This window comes from Nicotiana tomentosiformis, chromosome 5 (genome assembly GCF_000390325.3).
Source record: "Nicotiana tomentosiformis chromosome 5, ASM39032v3, whole genome shotgun sequence".
In the NCBI taxonomy this organism is placed as follows: Eukaryota; Viridiplantae; Streptophyta; class Magnoliopsida; order Solanales; family Solanaceae; genus Nicotiana; species Nicotiana tomentosiformis.
In genome coordinates, this window is record NC_090816.1 from 32,771,027 (window position 1) to 32,796,971 (window position 25,945).

Consider the following 25,945-nt stretch of genomic DNA (forward strand, 5'->3'; position numbering starts at 1 on the left):
AAATAGCCAAGAGTTGCTCATCGGAGAAGGAGTCATTGATTTCAAGGCCATCATGTGGCCTTCATTCCTCCTCCAAAAGAGACAAGTGGTCCGCCACTTGATTTTTACTCCCTTTTCTATCTTGGATGTCAATATCAAACTCTTGCAATAAAAGAACCAATCTCATCAACTGAGCTTTGAAATCTTTCTTGCTCATAAGATAACAAAGTGTCGCATGATCCGTGTGGACAATAACTTTCGCACCCATCAAGTACGGGCATAACTTCTCAATTGCAAACACAATGGCAAGGAGATCTTTCTCCGTAATGGTATAGTTGACTTGGGCACCATTCATGGTCTTACTAGCATAGTAAACCGGATGAAAAATCTTGTTGATGCGTTGCCCCAACTGCTACATCACTTGCATCACACATGAGTTTAAAAGGGACACTCCAATTTGGAGCGGTGATGATGGGTGTATTTGTCAACTTGAACTTTAACAATTTAAAATCTCTCATGCAATCATCATTGAAGTTAAACTTAGCATTTTTCTCAAGAAGCTAGCACAAAAGGTTCACCACCTTAGAGAAATCTTTGATGAAGCGCTGGTAAAACCCCGCGTGGCCTAAGAAACCCCCCACACCTTTCACCGAAGTTGGAGTTGGAAGTTTAGAAATCACCTCAATCTTTGCCTTATCAACTTTAATTCCATTCATTGAGATTTTGTGGCTAAGTACAATGCCTTCCTCGACCATGAAATGACACTTCTCCCAATTGAGCACCAAATACATTTCTTTACAATACAATCATCAAAATAATCTCCAACTACCTAGAAGTCATCCATCAAAACATCCAGGTAGTCCTCCACCATGTCCGGGAAGATAGCCATCATATACCTTTGAAAAGTCACCGGTGCATTACACAAACCAAATGGAATTCGCTTGAAGATGAAAGTACCATAAGGACATGTAAAGGTTGTTTTCTCTTGATCCTTCGGAGCAATAAGGATTTGGTTGTAACCCGAATACCCATCAAGAAAGCAATAGAAAGCACGGCCGGCCAACCTATCAAGCATTTGGTCTAGGAAGGGAAGTGGAAAATGATCATTACTTATGACTTTGTTGAAATTGCAATAGTCCATACACACTCTCCAACCTGTCACCGTTCTTGTAGGAATCAACTCATTCTTGTCATTGGTGACCACGGTCATGCCCCCTTCTTTGGGACACATTGAATCGGAGAAGTCCACAAACTATCGAAAATGGGGTAGACAACCCTAACATCCACCACTAGATAATCTCCTTTTTGACAACTTCTTGCATAGCCTCATTGAGTCTCCTTTGATGTTCAATAGAAGGTTTGGCGCCTTCCTCCAAGTTGATCTTATGCATGCAAAATGCGACGCTTATCCCCTAAATATCCACCAATGTCCACCCAATAGACTTCTTCCTCTTTTGTAGAACCGCCAATGTAGAATCTACCTGCATGTTAGTCAAACAAGATGAAAGAATAACCGGTAAAGTAGAACAAGGGCCAAGAAATTCATATTAAAGATGTGGAGGCAATGGTTTCAACTCTAAGGAAAGAGGCTCTTCAATGGAAGGCTTTGTAGGAGGAGTTTTCCTATTTTCAAGATCCAAGGATAGTTTTCGGGGTGCGTAATTGTACGAACCTATTTCTTGCAAAGAGTTCACACATTCCATGAAGCCATCCAACTCATTATCATCAAAGTTGAGCAAGACGGTCTCCAACATATCACCAACATTGATTGTGGCACTTGTATAATCAACAATAACATCGGTGACCAAGTCCGCAAAAGAGCACACATCGTTGCTATTTGGTTGCCGCATTACACACATGGAAAACCACTTTTTCATCACCCACCCAAAAGGTGAGTTCTCCGGCTTCAACATCACAAAGAGACTTCCCCGTAGTAATGACAGGTCTTCCAAGAATATTCGGCACCTCATAATTAACTTCACAATCTAGAATGACAAAATCCATCGGAAGAACTAATTTATCAAAACGAACCAAGACATCTTCGATCACTCCCAAAGGTCTCTTCATGGTACGATCGGCCATTTGCAATCTCATAGAGGTGGGCATTGGTTGCCCAATTCCCAAGGTCTTGAAAATCAAATAGGGCATTAAATTGATACTTTCCATAAGATCACAAAGAGCTTTAGCAAACTCAGTACTTCCAATTGTACAAGGAATCGTAAAAGCACCGGGATCTTCCAACTTAGGAGCCATTGAATGCAAAATTTCACTAACTTAGTGAGTGACTTTGATAGCTTCAAAATTCATTGACCACTTTTTCGTCACAAGATCCTTCATAAACTTTGCATAACCGGGCATTTGTTCCAAAGCTTCAACTAATCGCATATTGATTGAGAGTCTCTTCATCATTTGAATGAACTTTTTGAATTGATTCTCGCCATTTTGTTTGGCAAGCCTTTGAGGGTATGGAGGTGGAGTCTTAGGCAACGGTGCCTTAGCCGTTTGCACTACCAACTCTGACATGTCAATAATGTGATCCCTAGACGGGTTTACCTCCCCTTGAGTCTCTTCCACACTATCATCAATATCAATCCAAACTTCATTATTTGCTTGCACCATATTGTTCGGGACCTCTTCTTATTGTTCCACTTGCTCACCATGCACAAGTTGCTTATGACTTGAGGTGGATAAACTCCCACCTCTTCCACTTCTTGTAGTAACGTCCATTGCATTCCCCGTGTTGTTTCTACCCTTTGGGTTTACCACTGTTTCACTTGGTAGTGCCTCCTTATAATGAGAATTTAGAGCTTGAGAGATTTTCCCAATTTTCACTTCTAAGTTGCGGATCGATGTGTTGTGAGAGGCAAGTTGTGCGTCCGAATCGGTATTCTTTTCCATAATTTTCTTAAACAAGTTCTCAATACGCCCCATCTCATTGGTTGAAGAACTAGGACCATGGGAAGAATAAGGAGGCGGGTTATTCGGCTATTGATACATCGGGGACCTTTGAAAATCCGACCCCCGAATGCCTTGATTATGGTTCCATCCGCTTTGATTGTTATTCCCCCCCCCCCCCCCCCAATTTCCTTGATTGTTGTTAAGACAATTCCCTTGATTGTTACCGCCACTCCAATTTCCTTGGTTGTTAGAATTCCAATTGCCTTGATTGTTTTTAGGTCGCCATTGTTGTTGGTTTGGGCCTTGGAAATTGTTTCGTTGCCCTTGAAAGTTGTTCACATATTGCACCTTCTCTTCTTGGTCATTGTACGAATTATCTTGATCAAAACCACTATCCTCTTGCACAAAATTATCCACTCGATGTTGCACTTGTGGACCCTTGGATCTCCTCTTGTTCACCATCATGTTCGAGAATAGGGACTAATTAAACTCATAATGAAAGCTTAAAATTATTAAATCTATTGTAAAATACACCAAAGCAAAGTAAACTTCCAAAATGCAAAGAAAAACGGCTACAGTAATTGCAGAGGTTCAAACTTGACCTAATATTGTGACACTCGTCTATTTATACAAGGCTAAAAATCTCGGACAAAAATACCCCTCGGGAGGTTCTGCAGCCACACAATTCCATGTGTGGTCCGCAGATGTTTTCATCTGGCAAGAGCTGGAGTTCTGCGGCCGCACAATTTTGAACTACGGCCGCAAGGCAATTTTTCTGCGGTCTGCAGATTTAGCACTGCGGCCGCAAGGCAATCTTCTGCGATCCGCAATATTAGGATTGCGGCCGCAAGGCAATCTTCTGCAGCCACACAAATCTTGTGCGGTCCGCAACTCACTGAGGCTCTGGACTTGGTCTTTTTGCATACTCTCTGATCTTGACTCCTAGCCCATATTTTTGTGGCATCACAATTCATGTGTGGTCCGCAATTTGCACAAATGCCTACTAATTGTTCCTTCTTTGTTTGCGGCCATAGATGGAATTCTGCGGTCCGCAATTTCATCTGTGGCCGAAGAATTCCTTTTGCGGACCGCACATTGTGTGCTTTTGTGCCCTTTATTGCCTTATTCTTAGACTGCTCCTTTTTTAGTCAGATTTCATCTCAGGGGCACAACTTCCAGCATTCCTGCAATTTTGCATAATTTCATTAGTTTCGGAACACAATTCAATGCTTTTAGACTAAAACAAAAGCTAAAAGGCGCTAATAAGTAGTAAAAATCTTTACTTATCAACTTGTTTAACACTTGTTCTACATTCTAATTGATAAATTGCTTTAATACTTTAGTTGAGCTTGTTGTCTCTTTTATTGTTACATGTTATCTCTTTCATTGCTGGTTATCATTACTTGAAGTCATTGTACGTGTTATTTCTTTCACTGTTGATTATCATTATTTGAAGGCATTGTTACAAGTTATCTCTTTCGTTAATATTATTCTCATTCGAAGTCATATTATTTCTTCCATTGTGAGTTATTTGTATTTAGTTCATAGTTGCACGGTATCTTTCTCATTGTTAAGTCATTGGTGTTGAAGTTGTGAAAGTCGTATCACTTTGAGGCGAAGTTGATAATTGTTTAGATATATTTTTTGTTGAGAATTTTACATTCATTGTTACTGTTGATATTCTTGTATACGTTGTGCTGGAGCCACGGGCTATTATTGTGGAAACATTGATATTGTTGATTGTTTGCAAATTGTGATATATGGTCACTTGTGGTGGGAGTTATTATTGTGATGTGATATTGACGTGCGGTGGTATAAGGCTTGGGATTAATGTGCATGCGGCGGTATAAGGTAGGACTTATGTGCGTGTTGCTTGTACAGGAACTAAGTGAAGCCACGCGGCGTCATAAGGTGGGCTAAAGTGCATGTAACTATTTCGGAAAAATTGTTTTTCAAAGGTAAGGCTCACGCGATGGTATAAGGAAAGATTGTTATTGAGATTGATAATTGTGAATACGAGGCGGTACCTCGGTTGTGATTCTTGATATATATACACGAGGCAGTACATCGGTGGTAATGCTTATTATACATGAAGCGGTACCTCGTTGTGATCCTTGTTGTTTTGTTCTTCCTTTCTTTTGACAGTTATTGTTCGTATATGATCATTGTGGTTCTCTTTAACGGATCTCTTTATGTTATTTTCGTTCTTACAATTCCGGTAGTAGTTCATATTGTTAAATGTTCCGTATTAGTTATTTCTCCGACTTCCATTATTTATCCTTATTATGTTTTCATACTGTTTATTTATATCCTAGTAGGTGTCTTGACCTGGCCTCGTCACCACTCTACTGAGGTTAGGCTTGATACTTACTGGTACCATTGTGATGTACTCATATTATGCTTCTGCATATCTTTTTGTACAGATCCTAGTATGCTGCTCGTGCCGGTCGTTAGTGATCATCTGTTACCTGCTTTACGGAGACTTCAAGATATGCCTCAATTCTCGGAGTCACCTTCCTTTACTTTTGCTACTGTTGTATTTTTCATTCACACAGTGATATAGTATGCACTCTAGTATGATTCTATAGAGCTTATAACTCAGTTCCACCGGTCTTGGGGAATGTATTGTTGAGATGCTGTTTTTCGGAAGTTAATATGAGTTTATCATACTTGTTTTAGTATTTTGTTAATTATATCTGTCAAGTTGTTATCGAATATTAGACTTACTTAGTCGTAGAGATTAGGTGCTATCACGATATCCTACGGAGGGAAATTGGGGTCGTGATATTCATGGACAAACTTCACCATTTATAGTATCTTATCTGATATTGTACTACTATAATTTATTCAAGTAGTCAGTGATTCCATGAGAGCATCTCAAGTTGTCTTTTTCTCATTTTAGGATCTCCTAAAACCCCAAATGTCAGCCATTTGTTTCTAACCTTTGTAGGAGATGATTATTTCAACTAATTTAGACGGTTCAAATGAGAGTTCGCGAAATCAATTTTGCTTATAAAAATGTCTTGAATCCACATGTTTCTAAAGTTCTGTCACGACCATGTAAATAAGGGTAATTTTTTCATTTAAAAAAAAAGTACCGTTGAATACCATGGTTTGAGTGCTATATATACCAGATCTTCAAATGGTAGTGGAAATTAAGCAAATAAATGGAGCATATTAAGCTCATTAGATTAGAAGAAAGGGAAAGGAACATTGTCCATAAAACAAGGCTTCCTTTTTTATTGCATTTAAAAAAAAAAGTAAACTCAAAATGTCCACAAAATCTTTCACTTAATAGCCAAGCATAGGTAAGTAATGACAAATGGTTACAGAATATCAGGATGAAGTATGTTAACGAGTAAAACTAAGCCCAATGAGCTCCCCGGAACTTGACCGTAAGGAATCCGAGTCAGAGCGAGGAGCCCCTCATATCGAGGCTCGAGCAAATCACCTGCCTCTGGAGCATCGGGACCACGTCCTCCGGGTCCGATTCGAGCCTCAAGACTTCGGAGAGCATTACCAAATAGCTTCACATGACTAATAAAGGGTCGTGATGTCCGTGCCCAACCGGATATCACGGCGTGAATCTCGGCCCGTATCGGCAAAAAAATAGTGGTTAGCAAAACAGAAGATTTTTACCTTTTTTAGAATTGTACTTAGGGTAAAACTCCCCTACTATATAAAAGGGGGAAGCTTATTGTTCATAGAGGATATTATAACATGCATACCAAGGAAATTTACTTCAATTCTCTTTGTTGTTCAAAGTTTTTATTCTTATTCTCATGTTCTTAATAAGTGCAAGCTCGGAATCGAAGGCAGGTTCCTCATTGAGCCATTAACCGAGCCCGGGATCACTCTTATCATTGGTTTGACCATTTTTTATGTCTTTTATTTGCTTAATCTAATGTCATTAATCACTTATATTGAATTAATTCACATATCCTTAAAATCACATATAAACTCATTTGTTATCTGTTTTTAAGGGTAAATAGCTTGGCGCCCACCGTGGGGCTAGGGATAATTGTGTTAATTTGATACAAATTTCTGTAATGCATTCTGTTTTACGCTTGTTCTTTGAATGGTTCCGGTGGTGTTCACTGGCAGGGTTATCTCCCCTTTAGTAGTTTCACATGCCATGTTGAATCCGTTTAAGATCTGAACTGCAGGCACTATTTGGTCTTGTAGACCCAGTTGCTCCACGACCCTCGATCTGATAATATTGGCGGAGCTACCTGGATCAATCAACACACGCTTAACTAGAGATTTATTTATGAGCACAGAAATTACCAGTGCATCGTTATGTGGTTGTACGATGCTTTCATCGTCTTCATCGTTGAAAGAGATGGTCACCTCCGGCATGTAATCTCAGGTTCGCTTTTCCCTTGTAATTGACACCTTAGTGCGCTTCAGCATTGACCTACGGGGGACGTCGACTCTACCAATGATTATGTTGATGACGTGCTGAAGTTCCTCTTGCTCGGTCTATTTGTTATAGTCCCTATTCCTGAAGTGATTTTTGGCTCGATCACTCAAAAATTCCCGGAGGTGCCCGTGATTGAATAATCAGGACACTTCTTCTCTTAGCTATCGTAGTCTTCGGTCCTGAGACCGTGAGCGCCATGATACTTACACATCAAGCTGGGGTCTCTTTGGGCAGGATCGGACTGCAATGTCTGAGGCCACTTGGTATCTTTGATGGGTCCGATGGCTAATACGATGCAGGTAGCATCAATTCTGAAGTATGAGGCCATGATTGCAGAAGTGTAACATAGTTAGGCAATCTATTAGGACCGTGAAATTGACTAACAATGAGGCCGAGTATGAGGCCATGATTGCATATCTCAAATTAGCTAAAAGCCCGGGGGCCGAGGTGGTCGAAACTGAGTGTGACTCCCTCCTTGTGATAAATCAAGTCAATGGGACATTCGAAGTAAAAGAGGAACGAATGCGAAGGTACTTTGACAAATTACAGGTAACGCTGCATCGATTCAAGGAATGGACCTTACAGCACGTACCCCGGGAGCAAAATAGCGAAGCCGATGCTCTGGCTAACTTGGGTCATCGGTTGATGATGATGAATTCAGCTCGGGAACGGTCGTACAACTCATGAAATTAGTAGTGAAAAAAGGTCGTGCCGAGATAAACTCAACTAGTTTAACTTGGGATTAGAGAAACAAGTATATAGACTACTTGAAGATTGGGAAGTTGCCCTCAGATCCTAAAGAATCGAGAGCTCTGCGCACGAAGGCAGCAAAGTTTAGCTTGTCCGAAGGTACTCTATTCAGAAGAACGTTTTACGGCCCACTCGCCATATGCTTGGAGCAAGGGGACACCGAATATGTTTTAAGGGAAGTTCACGAAGGCACATGCGAAAATCATTCGGGGAAAAAATCTTTGGTTCGTAAGATAATCAGAGCCGACTATTACTGGATCGTCATGGAGAAAGATGCGAAGGACTTTGTACGGAGATGTGATGGCTGTCAGAGGCATGCACCAATGATCCACCAACCTGGGAAGCTACTACATTCGGTCCTGTCACCTTGGCCGTTCAGGAAATGGGTAATGAACATTGTCGGTCCCCTGTCGTGGGCACCCGGTAAGGCTCAATTTATATTATTTATGAATGACTATTTTTCTAAGTGGGTCAAAGCTCAAGCATTCGAGAAGGTACGGGAGAAGGAAGGCATCGACTTCATTTGGGACCACATAATATGTCGATTCGGTATACCGGCCGAGATAGTGTGTGATAACGGGAAGCCGTTCAGCAGTAATATGGTAAGCAAATTTTTCGAGCACTATACCAAGTAATCAGGATTATCGGTAAAAGTTCATACAAACTCGAAGCAGGAAACGGTGCACAATTAACCGAACAATTGGAAACGTGGCACACTTAAAATGGTACTACTGCTAAGGTACGATCGTATTCACGTTTTAAAAAAAACATTCCGAATTGGACTAACACATGCAGGTAACAACCAAAGGAGAATATGGTTGTCAGGCCTGATAGCATGCGTTGCACTCTTTTTCTCTTGAACCGGTTTTGTCCCAGATGGGTTTTTTGGTAAGGTTTTTAACGAGGCAGCAGTAAATTGTGCTAACTTAGAATCGAAGACCGGTTTTAAATCAGAGTCAATGGTCACATCAACAGTATCCGAGCCTTTTCGAGATCAACCTCAAATATTGGGGGCCATCACCTTCGGGTCAAAACTTTTAGCAAGGAAACTTTGTGCTTGAACAGTCTAGGCTCGGAGGTTAGGATTTATTGTAAGGGCCAAACGATCAAGTGAACCATGCCCGCGTAGGCAACCTTAGCCATAATACGAGCTTTTAAACGTTTACAATCTTGTACATTACACACGAAAATGAAAGAAAGTTTCCGCCTTGCTAATACGTGCTTTTGCTTCTTAAAAGTATCAAGCCTAAGGGCTATTCCTACCTGGGGACTATCGAGCCCAAGGGCCACCCCTATTTGAGCCCAAAGGGCTACCACCACTCGGGGACTGTCATCCAGAATAAGTTTGGGCGGCTCGGGTTATTGAAACCCGGGGGCACAAAAAACCTGTTAGACAGTGCTTAAACCTAAAAACGGTTCAGAGACATAATCAAAACATAAGGCCTTCAACAAAATTCTAAACCTATTCAAAGGTTGCCCTCGGCAAAGGCATAGTCTAAAAATATTTAAGCAAGTATCTTGGGGAAATTTTCAGTCACTCCGACTTTTCACAAGTTTCGAGCAAAAATTGCATCAAGGACAGGTTTTGTCCGAACCTCCGAAAATTACTCATTACTACGTTTGATTATGTGCTAAGGCATTAGAAATATTTGTAATTGTAAAAAGATTCTAAGAGAATAGACTTGAAAATTGCCCAAAGAGAAAATTTTTATATATTCCGAAATATCTTTACAAAGGACCAACAAAAACAGCCTCAACAAAATATATGTACAGGATATAAAAACAAAAAAAATCCTAAGGCATCTAAGCCTGATCTTCACCGGAACCCGACTCGTCACCAAAACCATCGGGGCTTTCGGATGCTTTAGAGCCCTCAGAGTGGTTTTCACCTCGGGGTACAGCTAGCTTCTTGGCCTTGACCTCAAGTCTTTTTTCCTCCTTGATCTCGGCAGATAGGTTGAAGCCTCGGGCATGGATTTCTTCGAGGGTCTCCCTTCGGGATAGCCGCCTCATGTACTCAATAATAGTCTTCAGGTGGGCCTCAGCTACTTCAACATCAGCCTAATATTGGGCAATTATCTTGTCAGCATTAGCCGAGGTTACTTCTAACCTGGAACTTAATATTTCGAGCTCCTTACCAAGTGCATCCCGTTCAGCGATGGCCAAGCCCAGTCGTGCTTGGAGGTCCTCATTTTGGTGAGCCCGTGTATCGAACTTCTCTTTCGATACCCAAAGTTGAACATCAACCGAAGACAGCTTAGCCTGGGCGGTCTCCTTCTCCGACGCCAGCAAGTCCGTCTTGTTTTTCCACTCTTTGGCCATTACTTGGATCTCGTCCATCACCTTGCAGAGTTGGTCAATCTGGTCGATCTTCTGCTGGACTTGCGAAGTATTAATGTTAGCCTCGGCGACCGAACCCTTGTTTCTTACTTCAAAAACCTTTACATTTTTCACCAAGTCAGCGTGCTCCTGCCTTAAGGATGCTTCTTTTTTAGCTGCATCCAGCATGGCCGGGAGGTTTTTGGCGACCCTCTCTTGTTGCTCATTAATAAGCTTGTACATGTCCCTTTTTCTGGGCAAGCTCCTTGATCTCTAGCTTGAGTTGATTGACCTCAATCTGGTATCGAATGAAGCTCTCGTGGTGAAGTACCGAGGCCTTCAAAAGGGCAAAAAATATGAGAAAAACCAGACATAGATAACCATAGATCGATGGTAAGAAATAGTGCCTTACCTGGTTCAGCACCTGCTGTGCCTCATTGAAAAGGCATGGCACGTTCACCTCATTCATTTTTGCATGATCCTCCTCGGTCACCAGGAATCGGATGTATCTAGCTACCTCCACAGGAGCAGACAAAACCCGTGCATCCTCAGGGACGGTCAGTATAATTGATCACTTGTGACCGGGGTCCACACTCGGAGCATGCAACTGATCGATTAGTTTCGGGCTCGAGCTCGGCCCGCCTGCTTCCGAGGATGTCCTTTTTTGGAACTTCCAGGTCACCTAGCCCGGAAAAGTCTTCCAAAGCAATCGAGTCCACACCGTCAAAAAAGGAGTGAAGGGGATCTTCCGCACCATGGACACCCTCGTTGGACTTCTCCTTTATCGCTTGGGCCTCCTCAAGCATGGACTCAGTATAGGAGGGCATCCCCGAGATCTCAATTACATCGGGCATTTTCTTTGGAGCGGAGCCAGCATCTTGGGAAGTTTCACCCCGGGTATACACATCGGTCTTTTGAGTTTGAGGGAGGTTGATCTCACGAGTCTCCCCCTCGGAATCCGGCACCCGGGAACTGGATCCCCGCCTGGGCTTGCGGAGCACCAGTTTCTTTAGTTTCTTCACCTCGGAGCCTAGGGAGACTCAGGGTTTTCTCTTCCTCTTCTTTTTTCCATCTATGGAAGAAACGAAGGGGTCAACGGATGGGGGAACATCCTCATCCCCTTCCGAAGGCCTAAGTTCGGTGGTCTTAGAAAAACCTGCAATAACAAAAGGGAAGAGGAGTTAGTATAATAAAAGGTAGAAACGTAGTATCGGCTACTCAGAAAGAGGCCTTACCATGAGAACAAGCCTCCCATCGGCCCTTCAAGAGTCCACGCCATGTGCGCTCGAAGTACGACATCTGAGTACAGATGCCTTCAATCCATTCTTTTAACCGAGTAACCACATTCGAAATTCGGGCGACGGTTTTACAACCATAAGCATGAATGAGAAGATAGAAATTGAAGAAAAAGAATTTTGATGTTTAAAGAGAGATTGCACTTACAAGACGCATTCCACTTCTCAGTCAATGACATGTATTCAGGGGGAATGAAATCCTTGGTTTTCATTCGGACAAAGAGTTCCTGCCAGTCTGGTTCTCAGTCTTAGTCAATACTTGAAAAGGAGGCCTTGTTGGCCCAACGAGTAAGCTTGATCAGTTTCCCTCGGAACATTCAGGGACTGTATAATCGGAGCAGGTGATCGATCATGAACCGATGAGACTCGGGCTTGTTCATGAAGTAGCGGAGGAGGGTCATGATCCTCCACAACGATGGATGGATTTCCCGAGGCACACCTCGTACCTCTTGCAAAAGTTTAGAATGATCGGGTCCATCGGGTCCAGTGTGAAGGGATAAGTGTAAACACTTAAGTACCCCTCCACGTGGGTAGTAATGGCGTCCTCGGGCCTTGGGACTACTTTGTTTTTGCCTTCCCAATTCCAGTCCTTACAAACTATGGGAAGAACATATGTACCTCGTGACTCCTTCACCCCGGTCTTGTTTGCGCGAAGGCTTCTCAACATTAAAGTCATCTACAATTGAGCAGCCCCCGGGAATGAACGTTGTCAAGGGAGGCTCGGAGGCCAGTTCGTTAGAAACCACAACGGGGGAAGCTGTTTCGAGGGCGACTACTTCAGGGGCAACCGCTTCAGTACCAGCGGCCGATTGAGAAGATGAAGAGGCAACTTGTTGAGGAACGATTTTCGATATTTTGGCCATTGTCATTTGGGGGAGCGTTTTAAAAATTTGAGGAAAGAATGCAAAGTTTTGGAAAAATGGGTTTTAAAGATGAAGAATAGAGTATGAAGATTTAGAGAAAATTTGGGCAAAAACCTGGAAATTCCTATGGAAATTAATGAACAAGGATGAAGATATGAAGGTTTGAAGAAGGTTTGATGATGGCTGGAAAGCTCGAAGGTACTAATTTAGTCGAAAAGTAGAAGAAGAACAAAGGGAGAAAGCTTTTATAGGGAAACAGCGGACGCTTCGCATTAGGGGGCAACCTACCGATGAGCGACACTTGTCCGAAGTCAGAACGACGCGACTGATAAGACGTTTTGGCTCCCTCGTCGTAATATACAAAGGAGGGAACCGGAGTCATCTGTCATTTCCCATCGTTTCGAAAAGCCTACTCTCTGAGAAATGAAGGGACTATCTGTATACGGGTAAAACCAAGCCCACTGAGCACCCCGGTTTCCCGGTGAGGCAGACGGAGCAGGAACGTGACCGTAAGGAATCCAAGTCAGAGCGAGGAGCCCCTCATATCGGGGCTCGAGCAAAATGGGAGCATTGGGAGCATAGGGACCACGACTTCTGGATCCGGTTCGAGCCTCAAGACATCGGAGAGCATTACCAAACAACTACACACGACTAACAAAGGCCGTAATGTCCGTGCCCAACCAGATATCACGGTGTGAATCTCGGCCCGTATCGATAGAAAATCAGTGATTAGCAAAACAAATGATTTTTACCTTTTTTTTTAAATTGTACTTAGGGTAAAACTCCCCTACTATATAAAGGGGGAAGCTTATTGTTCATAGAAGACATTGTAACACGCATACCAAGGCAATTTACTTCAATTTTCTTTGTTGTTCAAAGTTCTTATTTTTGTTCTTAAGTTTTTCATAAATGCAAGCTCAGAATCGAAGGGAGGTTCCTCATTGAGTCATTAACCGAGCCCGGGATCACTCATATCATTGGTTTGATCATTTATTACGTCTTTTATTTGCTTAATCTAACGTCATTAATCACTTGTATTGAATTAATCCGTATATCCTTAAAACCACATATAAATTCAATTGTTATCTGTTTTTAAGTGTAAACATAGTAATACAAAACATAAGTCATCAGTAGGTTTTGCCGAGTATGAGGATACAACCAAGAAAAATTGATAATATTTAGTATATTAAAACTGTAAATATAATGGGTCAACACATTAGTTATAAAATAGCAATTGGGCTTTAACCAATATATACTTTTTATCTAAAGAGACAAACCAACATCCTTCCCTATAGTAATATTCTTACGAATTTAGATTTTATTTCTCCTGCCAATATGAGAATTAATTAAAACCACATATTTGATGGAAATTTTCAGCACATGCTTAATAATTCTTACCTTTCCTTCACTTTTTATCTTTGCTTTACTTTTATCCCTCGATGAATTTCGACTATGACTAGTGTTGCACTAATTAAATAAGCATTAAGAAAAAAGTAACTTGAAAAATAAAAAGCAATGTGCACATTGAATTAAACTCAATGAATTGTGTTACGGGACTGTCATTGAAAATCTTAGATAAAAAACAGAAGTGGGAAGATTTAAATTTGTTCTCTTTGCATCCCAAGATATTTAGGAAAAAGGACTTTATCCCCATTGTCTATTGTTTATCCGAAAAATCGGATAACGTTAGATTTATGTATGGTTCTAAGGATATGCGATACAATTTGATATAAATCGTGTAGAGAAATAAAAATATCTGTATTCTTGAATATGAGAATGAAAATAGTGAGCAACAAGAATGAGTAAAACAAGCACAAGGGGATCTCTTTTCATGTGTCCTCGTGATCTTTTGTTGCAGTCCCTCTTATAGTAGAGGGTCCTACTTTATAAACAATAAAAAATACGTAGTGGAGAGCCCATGATGTATTATCTTTTCCTCGATTTCCACCAAGATTCTCTCCCATAGTGCGGTTGCAACGGCCCTAATCTGCGAGCTCGATACTAGATCGAGCTCGGTGTTGGATCGAGCCCTCGGCCTTGGTCCGAGCTCGATTCTGACTTGGGATCTCGGTATTCGGGGTGAATGTTGGTCGGTCCATGCATCTTCGATAATCTCTGCTTTGCCTCGTAGTTCGATTTGGATATGGGCTCGATAATGATATCGAGCTTGTCATTGATCGATCTTAGAGCTCAAAGTTTTCCGCCCTTACTTCGGACCTTGACCGAGCTTATCATGCAGATATCCTTTGATCGAAACATTATCGTCTCGATCAGTCCGTACGACTGACTCGAATTGGTTTTGACCGTATACAGATAGTCCCCTCGTTTCTCGAAAAAGGATGTGGCGAAAAACGATATAATTTCCCAACAGCTCGATCAGATATATAATGATATTTTCATCGATCTCGATCATGACATATGTGATAGCTGTCCCATCGGTTCGGTTTTACTGAGGTATTTAATGTGTCAGACGGTGGTTGGCCACCTCTGATATTGAACCGTCATTGCTTCAATCTATAAATAGCCTTTCCTTCCACCATTCATCATTTTTATGTCTTCAGTCTTCCAAATTTTGCAAGTTCCTTTTCTGAGTTTTCTGCTTGTAAACCTATGAGTTTTACTGCAAATTCTTCCTTAGAACAGCAAATACTTCCGTCCTTTGTTTACAAAATTTTAAATGGCAAAAACGTCTAAAATGGTTCCGCAAAAAGAGACCGCTTCTTCATCTCGACCTGCTGGTGGAGAGGATGTGGAAGAGCCCCGCCCTGAGAAATTCATTCTGGTTGGGTGTTCGACCGTATGCGATTTTAAAATTGAAAAGCCTTCTCCGAGACCGGGTTGGTGTGAGCCAATGTCGAGGTATCAATGTTCAATCACCGAAAAAGTTCTCGATAAAGTCATACAAGAATGAAACTGGGATAATAAATTCGTAGTAATCCCGTCCCCCGATGAAACAATTACTACCTACGTCGAAGGGTTCTTAAGTGTTTATACTTATCTTTTCACGTTGGGACCCTTAGACCCTGTCATCGTTACCTTTTGTAAGAGGTACGATGTGACCCTCGGCCAAATCCATCCTTTCTTTTGGAGGATAGTGATTCTTCTTCGATTTTTCTCGAGCAAGGTCTAGGGGCGTTTCTTCACCCTCAATCATCTTATGCGTCTTTACAGTCCCCGACTTTATCGAGAAGGGCTAATCAAGCTTGCTCGCCGAGCAACCAAAGCGCCATTCTCGAGCATAGACGAGACCCGGGATCGGGGTTGGATGGGCCATTTTGTTCGAATCAGAACCTCGGATCTGATCCTTGCCGATGACTTGCCATTTCCCAAGAAATGGAATATGAGCCGTGAGTAAACAATTCTTTTTGCCCATTTTGATTTTGTGATTGCTTTCTATTTTGTTGATCCATTTTTCCTTATCACAGACGTAGCTCGAATGTCGGAACCGATCTCGGATCTTAGACAATGGGTCAAAAGCCTGGTGTTGCAGAGACCGTACTCCGAGAGTGCTTGGGTCGAATTATTAAAGGGCTGATGGGAGGCCAGCAGTCATGGTAAATCTTTTTGTCGATTTGTCACTTTATCAGTTTGTATGGTAAATATCCCTCTTCCCTTTTGTAGGACTTGGGAAAGATGTAGTCATGAGGCCGCCGTCCGGTGGCGAAGAAGTTCCTGTACTAAAGCAGGTGAAAGAAAGGAAGAGAAAAGACGTATCGGGCTCCCCAAGCTCGGAAAAGAAGAAACCGGCTAAGAGATCTCGGAAGCCGAAAGGGGGCCCTGGTGCTATGTCTTCGAAAGCAGTCCGCCATTCAAGGGATGAGCCCAAAGAAGGAGAGGAGAATTTAGCCTGCGTATGGGCTAATGTTGTGATTCAACAGTCTTCCAATTTGGTGGAAGCAGATTGGGGAACCTTGGCCATAATCCCAGAACAAGAAGAAGCGGAGATTATCCCTTCTCGAGCTAAGATGATTGGAAAAGATACCGAGGGTGGATCTTCTCAGGCAATAGAAGATATTTCAAGGGATGAGTTCAGGATAGTTGACATTGGCGGATCCCCTCAAATTTCGGATGCCATGATTCGAGAGGCCATCATGTTGGAGGATCGGTCCTATGAGGGTATTCAGGAGTCAGACGATATCCACGGTTTTCTGGAGGGACTCGAGTCATGTGCCTCGGAGGAGGTTACTGGTTTCAGTGGAATGCCGGTACCCAAAAAAGCATCATGGTCGGGTTCCACCGACCCTTCATCGATTCATAAACTGGTGGACCGATTTCCGGCCTCGAGTATCGATCCCGACCGAAGGCAGAAGATAGTGCTCTTCGTAACTGCGGATACCCGAATTCTTTCTTCCCCTGTGGGGATTACCAGTTACCTTTGGTCCTTGGTGACCGAAGAAGATCAATCAGTGATGAATGCGGTGGGGGCCACTTGTCTCTTCAATGAGGCCCAAAATGCTTTGAATCGGGTAACTCTGATGGCGTTTTCGTCACTTCTTTTACACATAGTTGCAGGTAATTCTAATGTTTCTCCTTTTGTTTGCAGGCTTCAGTGTTGCATCACGAGGTCTTTCTTCGAATCAGGGAGGAGCATGACGCCGAGGTTCGGAGCCTCACTGAGAAGAGTGACTCGTACAAGCTTCTTAGTGAAAAACTTCGAGCAGATTTGACAGCGGCTCGGGAAGAGCATGAGGAGATGGCTGAGCAGGTATTCCGAATGTTCCATGATAGTGAATATGAAAAAGAGATAATCACTAACGATCCGATTCTGCAGGTTTGGCAGAGGATCAAGCAGATTGAACTGCTTAACTCACAGGTAATGCACTACTGGTCGAGGCAGAAGAATTTAAAAAGTGTATGGATAATGTTGCCTCGAAAAAGGAAGTCGTCGAAGCTCAGTTGGAGCTGTCAGATGCCCAACTTCGATCTGCGAAAGAAAATGTTTTGGGGCTGATCGAAAAGATGAAAGAGATTCAGCATCGGTTGGATTTGGCCAGTTTAGATAAAGCAGATTTGGCCAAAGAACTCGAAGTGGCCAGATCTGAAGTGGTCGAGGTCAACAAAAGAGCCGATGCCAAAGTGGCTTAGTTCAGGATCGATGTCGACATTAATCAAGCCAAAGCCGCGAGCATGGTCGAACATGCAAAGTGGCAGGCTCGGAGAGAGGCTCTCGAGGAGGTCAGAGCTCAGGGCTTCGATGTTGGGGTCGAGATTGAAGTCGCCAGGGCGGAGGAGAACAAAGCTCGGAGGTTGGCCTTTCCTGAGGAGGACTCCGATGACTTGGGGGAGTGTGAAGACGAGGACGATGCCGAGAATACGGCCTCCGATGAAGATTGAGTCATTTAGGGCCTTAGATCGATCGCTGCCTTCTTTTGATACCGCTTCCGGCTTTTGTATAAAGAACTTCCCTTTGGAAGAGTAGCCGCCTCTGTACAAAAAAATTTTAAATATAAATCTTTCTTATTTTTGAAGAAAAATAGCCTTTCAAACTAAAAAGATAGTTTGAATTTAAATCTCTGTTGCCTTCGGGCCTTGTGGGTAGTCCCCTTCGCTTTATCGAGCTCGAACATCCTTCATCTTAAATAGTCAAGTGTTCATATTAATTCGAAGAAATGAGTAGTTTTGCTCGAAATCGAAATAAAAGTAGCCCGAAAGCTTAGTAATAGAGTAAATGATTCGAACTCGATGCAATGCAGCCCGTAGGCTTAATGGTCGAAGTAGCCCGTAGGCTTAGTGGTCGAGTGAGTGCTTGCTCGAACTCGAAATAAAAGTAGCTCGTAGGCTTAGTAGTCGAGTGAATGATTCGAACTCGAAATAAAGTAGCTCGTAGGCATAATAGTCAAAGTAGCCCATAGACTTAGTAGTCGAGTGAATGATTCGAACTCGAAATAAGGTAGCCCGTAGGCGTAATGGTCGAGTGAGTGCTTGCTCGAACTTGAAATAAAAGTAGCCCGTAGGCTTTGTAGTCGAGTGAATGATTCGAACTCGAAATAATGTAGCCCGTAGGTGTAATGGTCGAGTGAGTGCTTGCTCGAACTCGAAATAAAAGTAGCCCGTATGCTTTGTAGTCGAGTGAATGATTTGAACTCGAAATAATGTAGCCTGTAGGCGTAATGGTCGAGTGAGTGCTTGCTCGAACTCGAAATAAAAGTAGCCCATAGGCTTTGTAGTCGAGTGAATGATTCGAACTCGAAATAATGTAGCCCGTAGGCGTAATGGTCGAGTGAGTGCTTGCTCGAACTCGAAATAAAAGTAGCCCGTAGGCTTTAGTCGAGTAAATGATTCGAACTCAAAATAAAGTAGCTCGTAGACATAATAGTCAAAGTAGTCCATAGACTTAGTAGTCGAGTGAATGATTCGAACTCGAACTAAGGTAGCCCGTAGGCGTAATGGTCGAATGAGTGCTTGCTCGAACTCTAAATAAAAGTAGCCTATAGGCTTTATAGTCGAGTGAATGATTCGAACTCGAAATAATGTAGCCCGTAGGCGTAATGGTCGAGTGAGCGCTTGCTCGAACTCGATCCTGTTTGCATAATAAATCTTGAACATAGAATATTGGTAAAGAAGAGTGCTTTTTTTTTTGCAAGTCATTATACATGGGTTCATGTTTTGCGTCAGGACTCGGGCCAACTACACAAGCATGGTTCGTTTTGACCATTTGGATCTTGCAATGTTTCCTGTTGAGACACTGTTTGTCATGAAATAACGAAGTAACTTCCTTTGCAACGAACTTGATAATCGTCACAGATGCGTTCAATGATAAAGCCCCCTAGTATATGAGGTTGATTTTAAAGAGGCCTCAGATACTCAGCAGTAGTATCATTTTCGCTATATGGCTGGTATCGATCTCTGGTCGACTTTTGCTTTTTCGTAACGGACCTAGAAATCAACTGGTCATCTTCGACTCTTATTTTGGATTGATATCGATTGTACACATCGGTCCAAGTAATTGCTGGGTACTCGATCAGATTTTGCTTCAGCTGCCGTGAAGCCATCGAGCTCCGCTCGTTTAGACCTTAAGTGAAAGCTTGAACAGCCCAATCGTCTGTGACTGGTGGCAGATCCATTTGTTCCATTTGAAAATGAGCTACGAACACCCTTAGCATCTCGTTATCCTTTTGTATTACCTTGAACAGGTCCGACTTTCTGGTTTCGACCTTTATAGCTCCAGCATGTGCTTTTATGAAGCAATCTGCAAGCATAGCAAAAGAATCAATAGAGTTAGATTGTCACACCTCGCATTTTGGAGTTGTGATTTCGGTAATGAACTGGTGAGAAAAGGCTCTTATGATTGTCTGACGTAGATCTGTCTACTCGGGCAACTTGGGCTTTTTAATTTTAAGCATATATAAGGGGGGTATAGGTGATGAAAGCTCCGACCTGCCTCCCCCATATGTGCTACCACCAAGCCGGATCGAACGAGCTACCTTGGGGAAGACCTCAAGGGTCTGCCTAGATGACTCAAAGGAGTGTCAAAGGTATCCATACGAGTTTGGGAAGTCTATGGACGGCGCAACGGCTTCGGGCTAGCGTTGGGCATCAAAGTGGCGTTGGAGGCTCGATGTGTGGGATGGCCAGCCCCGCAGGCTACCGAATGTTGGAACGAGACCTCCGTGCCGATTGGATACTTGACGCACCTGTCATAGAGGAATCATGTGTCGACTTGTGAGCATGGCTTGGGTTCAACCATGCAAGCAAGGGTCCGTTGGCCTAAAGGTGTAGTTGTGGGGCGACACTGCACTATTCAGGATGGAAGCGTGTCGCGAGGGTAATGTATGGGCATGGCACGAAAGACGGACATGACAATGGCCAAGGGCTAAAGGTTGCCTTACTCGGGCGGGGCACGAGCTAGTCGCGGATGCACTAGGCGAGTGTCAAGCTTGAGGATTGGGCTGTGCACGCGGGAGCGATACTCAGTATTAGGCGAAGGACAAGACATGTCCTAAGCCAATCCCCCAGGGCGCGCATGGATGGAGATCCTAAGATGAAGCGCCATGACATGTCTAGGGCCAAGGGCCTAGACATCTTACGAGCAGCACAAGTTGGGAAAAGCCTAATGGCGAGCCCCACCAACAGGCACAGGATCGTGCTTAGAATCCTGGGATAGGAAACAGGCTGGCCTACAGCGAGGGGAACTGCAGGCGCCGTACGGGCGAGCAGGTGCCGCTACCCAATGTAAGGATTTGGGCCTGTGACAATTGGTATCAGAGCTGATTAAGGCCATACTATGCCATGGCACAATGTCAAGGAAAAGGGTGGATATGGCGAGCGCATTTTGGATGTCAGTGCAGAGATCACGTCAAAGCAGAGATTGATGTTCATATGCCACCAAAGATCGAGAACCCGATACTGATGGTCGAAAAAAGAAATGGGTGATTCCATTGTATTTCGAAAATCTAAGGTGCTACTGAATGAGGTGATATGCCAATGAGTCGGATGGTCAAGAGAAGGCCATATTTGCCAGGTCGTGCAACCATATTGCGAAGAGTGGGAGCCATGGACTATAAACTTTAGGCATGATCATAGCAGAGATCTTGCCAAGGATGCGTGCAACGCATCAAGTTGAGTGTCTTACCTATGGGAGAATACCTTTGGGTTGCCTGAGGGCATTGCCAAGGTGAAGAAACGAATTCGAGGGTATAGCGAAGCTTCATAATTGGGCGAGTTTCCAAGTTAGAAGGTGTCATCATTCTGGAAAGGAGTATGTCGAATGATTGGGGACCATTGAGAGTCCAGGTGCGAGGCACATCGAACTAGGAAGCCGTTCTAGCAGGACCGAGAGAGTACCTGTCTATAGGGTAAGTATTGAAGTATTACCGAGAGCATTGGCTACTTGCTGAGGAAGTGACAGTTGGAAAAAAAAGAGCTTTGTTCGGAAATGCGCCGATGCTATGACTTTGGGAATGTAGTACTCACCAAAGGTCGTCCCAAGAGTCCGCCGAATGCCAAGTGGGACGACATAGCTAAGATGCATCCTCCACATTGAGTGTGGGAGGATCTCGCCTATGCAAGAGGCATATGGGCAAAGTCGTGGGTCTGGAAGCGAACACATCTTCAAGGTAGTGAAGGCAAGAAAAAGCTATAGGAGCGGAAAGCTACGGGAGCTATACCAAGAGGGCGTCTTAATGCTACGGGAGCGAAAGGCTACGGGAGCCATGCCAAGAGGGCATCTTAAGGCTACGGGAGCGAAAGGTTACGGGAGCGACGTCAAAATAGCACATTGATGTGCTAACCTGTGAAGGGAAAGCTTCAGGCAGACATGAAGACCGTGAGGGTCATGGTGTAGTTGACTAGTGTGGGTCAACTACAAAGTGAGACATCAGAGGGTGCAAGTGCGGAGGCACTTTCCAAGTGAACACTGAATGGAGGTGAAGTGCAGAGGCACGCTTGGAAAATACTTGGTAGAGAAGTGCATGGGGCACGACTCCTTTTGAGAAAGGACTTCGAGGAAGTCCAACCCACAGGACAAAGGGAGCTGAAATGGGCATACCTGAGGGGGCAGACTCTGGGATGTCTTAGGCCATGATGTGTCATCGAGGACGATGACATTATGAGTGTGGGAAGATGTCACAACTCGCATTTTGGAGTTGTGATTTCGGCAATGAACTGGTGAGAAAAGGCTCTTCAGATTGTCTGACGTAGATCTGTCTACTCGGACAACTTGGGCTTTTTAATTTTAAGCATATATAAGGGTATAGGTGATGAAAGCTCCAACCTGCCTCCCCCATATGTACTGCCACCAAACCGTATCGAACAAGCTACCTTGGGGGCGACCTCAAGGGCCTGCCTAGATGACTCAAAGGAGTGTCAAAGGTATCCATATGAGTTTGGGAACTCTATGGATGGTGCAACTCCTTCAGGCTAGCGTTAGGCATCAAAGTGGCGCTGGAGGCTCGATGTGTGGGACGGCCAGCCCCGTGGGCTGCCGAATGTTGGAACGAGACCTCTGTGCCGATTGGATACTTGATGCACCTGTCATAGGGGCATCATGTGTCGACTTGTGAGCATGGCTTGGGTTCAACCATGCAAGCAAGGGTCCGTTGGCCTAAAGGTGTAGTTGTGGGGTGACACTACACTATTCGGGATGGAAGCGTGTTGCGAGGGCAATGTATGGGCATGGCACGAAAGACGCGCATGACAATGGCCAAGGGCTAAAGGTTGCCTTACTCGGGCGGGGCACGAGCTAGTCGCGAATGCACTAGGCGAGTGTCAAGCTTGAGGATTGGGCTGTGCACGCGGGAGCGATGCTTAATCTTGGGCGAAGGACAAGACATGTCCTAAGCCAATCCCCCAGGGAGCGCATGGATTGAGATCCTAAGATGAAGCGCCATGACATGTCTAGGGCCAAGGGCCTAGACATCTTACGGGCGGCACAAGTTGGGGTGAGCCCTACCAACAGGCACAGGATCGTGCTTGGAATCCTGAGATATGTAACAGGCTAGCCTGCAGCGAGGGGAACTGCAGGCGCCGCATGGGCGAGCAGGTGCCGCTACCCAATGTAAGGATTTGGGCCCATGACATTGATGGTAAATTATGATACCATACCATTGTCCCCTTTGACAGGGTTTCACCGAATGTTTTCAATAATACAAATTCGATCTCATCATCTTCCAAATCATTGCCCTTGATGTCACACGTGTAAGAAGTGACGTGCTCGTTGGGGTCGGTCGTTCCGTTATATTTTGGTATTTCGGGCATACGGAATTTTTTGGGGAATGGTTTTGGGGTTGTGCTCGAGGGAAAAGACTTTTGAATGAATTTCTTCGAATCTAGCCCTTTTATCTTTGGTGGAACTCCCGGGATCTGATCGACCCTGGAGTTATATGTTTCTACTTTTTTATTATTGGCTTCAACTCGTTTTGTGAGTTCCTCGAGAAATTTAGTAATTTCGGGAGTAGTCCCCGATTCTGGCTCATTTGACTTCACTATGGCTGGTTCCGTTCTATGGGTGATTTCTCGAATCGGATTGGGCTCCGGACTGCTTTGTTCCTCAGTTTGGCTCTGCAACTGAGCTATCGCTATTTGCTGGGCTTGCAACATCTCGAAGATAATCCGTAAGCTGACTCTGATCTCCTCCGCGTTATGGGTGTCTCGAGCTACGGATCGAGTACCGCCCCTGAATGCTTTTTTCCGGTTCGGAACGTTGGTTCGCCTCAAGAGCCACTTGTGAATTAACATCTAGCGGTACTTCGACTCGAGCTTCGGTAACATCGTTAATTCGCCTTCCATCCCTGGATGTCAAGTCGTTGACTTCATCTTGAAGGCCGGTTTCGTGGTCGATAGGTAAAGCCATCAATCGAGGGTTTGTCATTGTTGATCTGAAGTTGTAAACTGGTGTGTATTGCAGATTTGTATCAAACAACCACTGTTACCCTTAGCCCCACGGTGGGCGCCAAACAGTTTACCCGAAAAATCGGATAACGTTAGATTTGTGTATGGTTCTAAGGATATACGATACAATTTGATATAAATTGTGTAGAGAAATAGAAATATGTGTATTCTTGACTATGAGAATGAAAATAGTGAGCAAAAAGAATGAGTAAAACAAGCACAAGGGGATCTCTTTTCATGTGTCCTCGTGATCTTTTGTTGCAGTCCCTCTTATAGTAGAGGGATCCTACTTTATATACAATAAAAAATACGTAGTGGAGAGCCCATGATGTATTATCTTTTCCTCGATTTCCGCCAAGATTATCTCCCATAGTGCGGTTGCAACGGCCCTAATCTGCGAGCTCGATACTGGCTCGAGCTCGGTGTTGGATCGAGCCCTCGGCCTTGGTCCGAGCTCGATTCTGACTTGGGGTCTCGGTATTCGGGGTGAATGTTGGTCTGTCCATGCATCTTCGATAATCTCCGCTTTGCCTCATAGTTCGATTTGGATATGGGCTCGATAATGATATCGAGCTTGTCATTGATCGGTCTTAGAGCTCGAAGTTCGTCGCCCTTACTTCGGACCTTGACCGAGCTTGTCATGTAGATATCCTTTGATCAAAATATTATCGTCTCGAACAGTCCGTATGACTGACTCGAATCGGTTTTGACTGTATACATCTATCTAAAACAAATAAAAATATTATTGAGTTGTTACTTTTTTATTCTGTTTAGCAAAACAAAATGTCTTTGTTACTTCGGAAATGAATGGAATGTTTTGCCTGAAATTTTCGCGGTTGAAAAAAACTGTAACCGTTCGTGAATTATTTTTTCAAGTAGAAATACTTAATAAATATTTTGGCTTTCACTTACAACCAGGAAATGTAATCTGGTGATTTTGTCATGAAAGTTTTTCGATATATCTGATTCTACAATTACTACCAGATAAGAAGCATTTAGTTTGCTACTTATCACGATTAAATTTAAATTTGGAGAATTTAACAATTGGATTAAAACTTTATGACAATTAAAATGCACTTTGTAAATCTCCACTACCTTGCTTTTGGTGAAAAAGAAAGAATCACCTTTGTGAATTTTGTACACAACTCTATTGAGATTTTCATTGCCTCCCATTAAAAAGGAAAATCTTCTTAAATGAAACTTTCTGTACGAAAAACTATGCAATTCATCATCTCAACTAAAAAGGAGAATCTTCTTAAATGAAAGTTTCTGAATGAGAAACTATACAATTCATCATCAATGATTTGTCGTGTTGACGTTATTACCAGTCTACTGACATAAATCATCAATTACATCACTTTTCCGCCAATCTTTTTTTTATTTATTTAATTGGAAAACAATTTCGTTTTGCAGGAAATAGTCTCAATTTGTCCGAGAGAGAAGAAGGAAAATAATTTAGGCGTCAACTCTTAAAAGAAGAAGAAGAAAAAAAAACTCGCTTTATTTAGTCATTAATTTTCTTACTATAACTTTAATCATTCTTCAAAGTACGTGGATGTATGTTATTCTGAACTAGTTACTAAATAAGTTTAGCTCTTTTTTAAAAAAATTTAAATCCCTACCTTGTATTATTATTGAACAAGATTGATTACACAGGAGGGGGAAGTTTAGCTCTTTCACTTTCAATTAGATGCAATTTGCATACTCCCTCATTCGAAGTCAACAAGGTTTTTGAAATTCTTGTTTTTTTTTTCAATACTTTCATAATTTTAGAAATATTATAGTAAGCTTTCAAAATTATTCTTTAAAGACATTAATTTTGTTTTTATTTTTTGGGACAAACTTTAGGCACGAGCTTGTTCACAAGAATCCCTTTAATATTTGTGATTGACAAGCAAATCACGGTCACATGTACAAATTTGTAAGTCATTTTAATCAACCATATATACACAAACAATACCTATTTTTTATGTACATAAATGAATGTGTTCTCATCATTTTTTTCCGCCCATACATCCTTTTACAAATGATAATTTTTTAATACATAATTTCCTTGACAGAATTGAAGCTCTTTCCCCCAATATTTTCGA

General features: G+C 42.9%; 1 protein-coding gene across 1 annotated transcript; it reads right to left on the reverse strand.

Moving 5' to 3' along the window:
- Positions 1–1,362: 1,362 nt before the first annotated feature.
- Positions 1,363–2,232, reverse strand: LOC138892127 (uncharacterized). Its single transcript, XM_070175823.1, has 2 exons — positions 1,833–2,232; positions 1,363–1,460 (listed from the first exon to the last, which is right to left on the reverse strand). Exons 1-2 carry the CDS (start codon positions 2,230–2,232, stop codon positions 1,363–1,365), a joined length of 498 nt encoding a protein of 165 aa, XP_070031924.1.
- Between the last annotated feature and the right edge of the window lie 23,713 nt (positions 2,233–25,945).

Bases quoted from the DNA above. Each gene is read 5' to 3' on its own strand.
- LOC138892127 (XM_070175823.1), bottom strand. From the start codon at position 2,232: ATGGCTCCTAAGTTGGAAGATCCCGGTGCTTTTACGATTCCTTGTACA. The intron at 1,461-1,832 runs GTAATGCGGCAA...ACTAACATGCAG, and splicing joins AAAAGTGGTTTTCCATGTGT to GTAGATTCTACATTGGCGGT.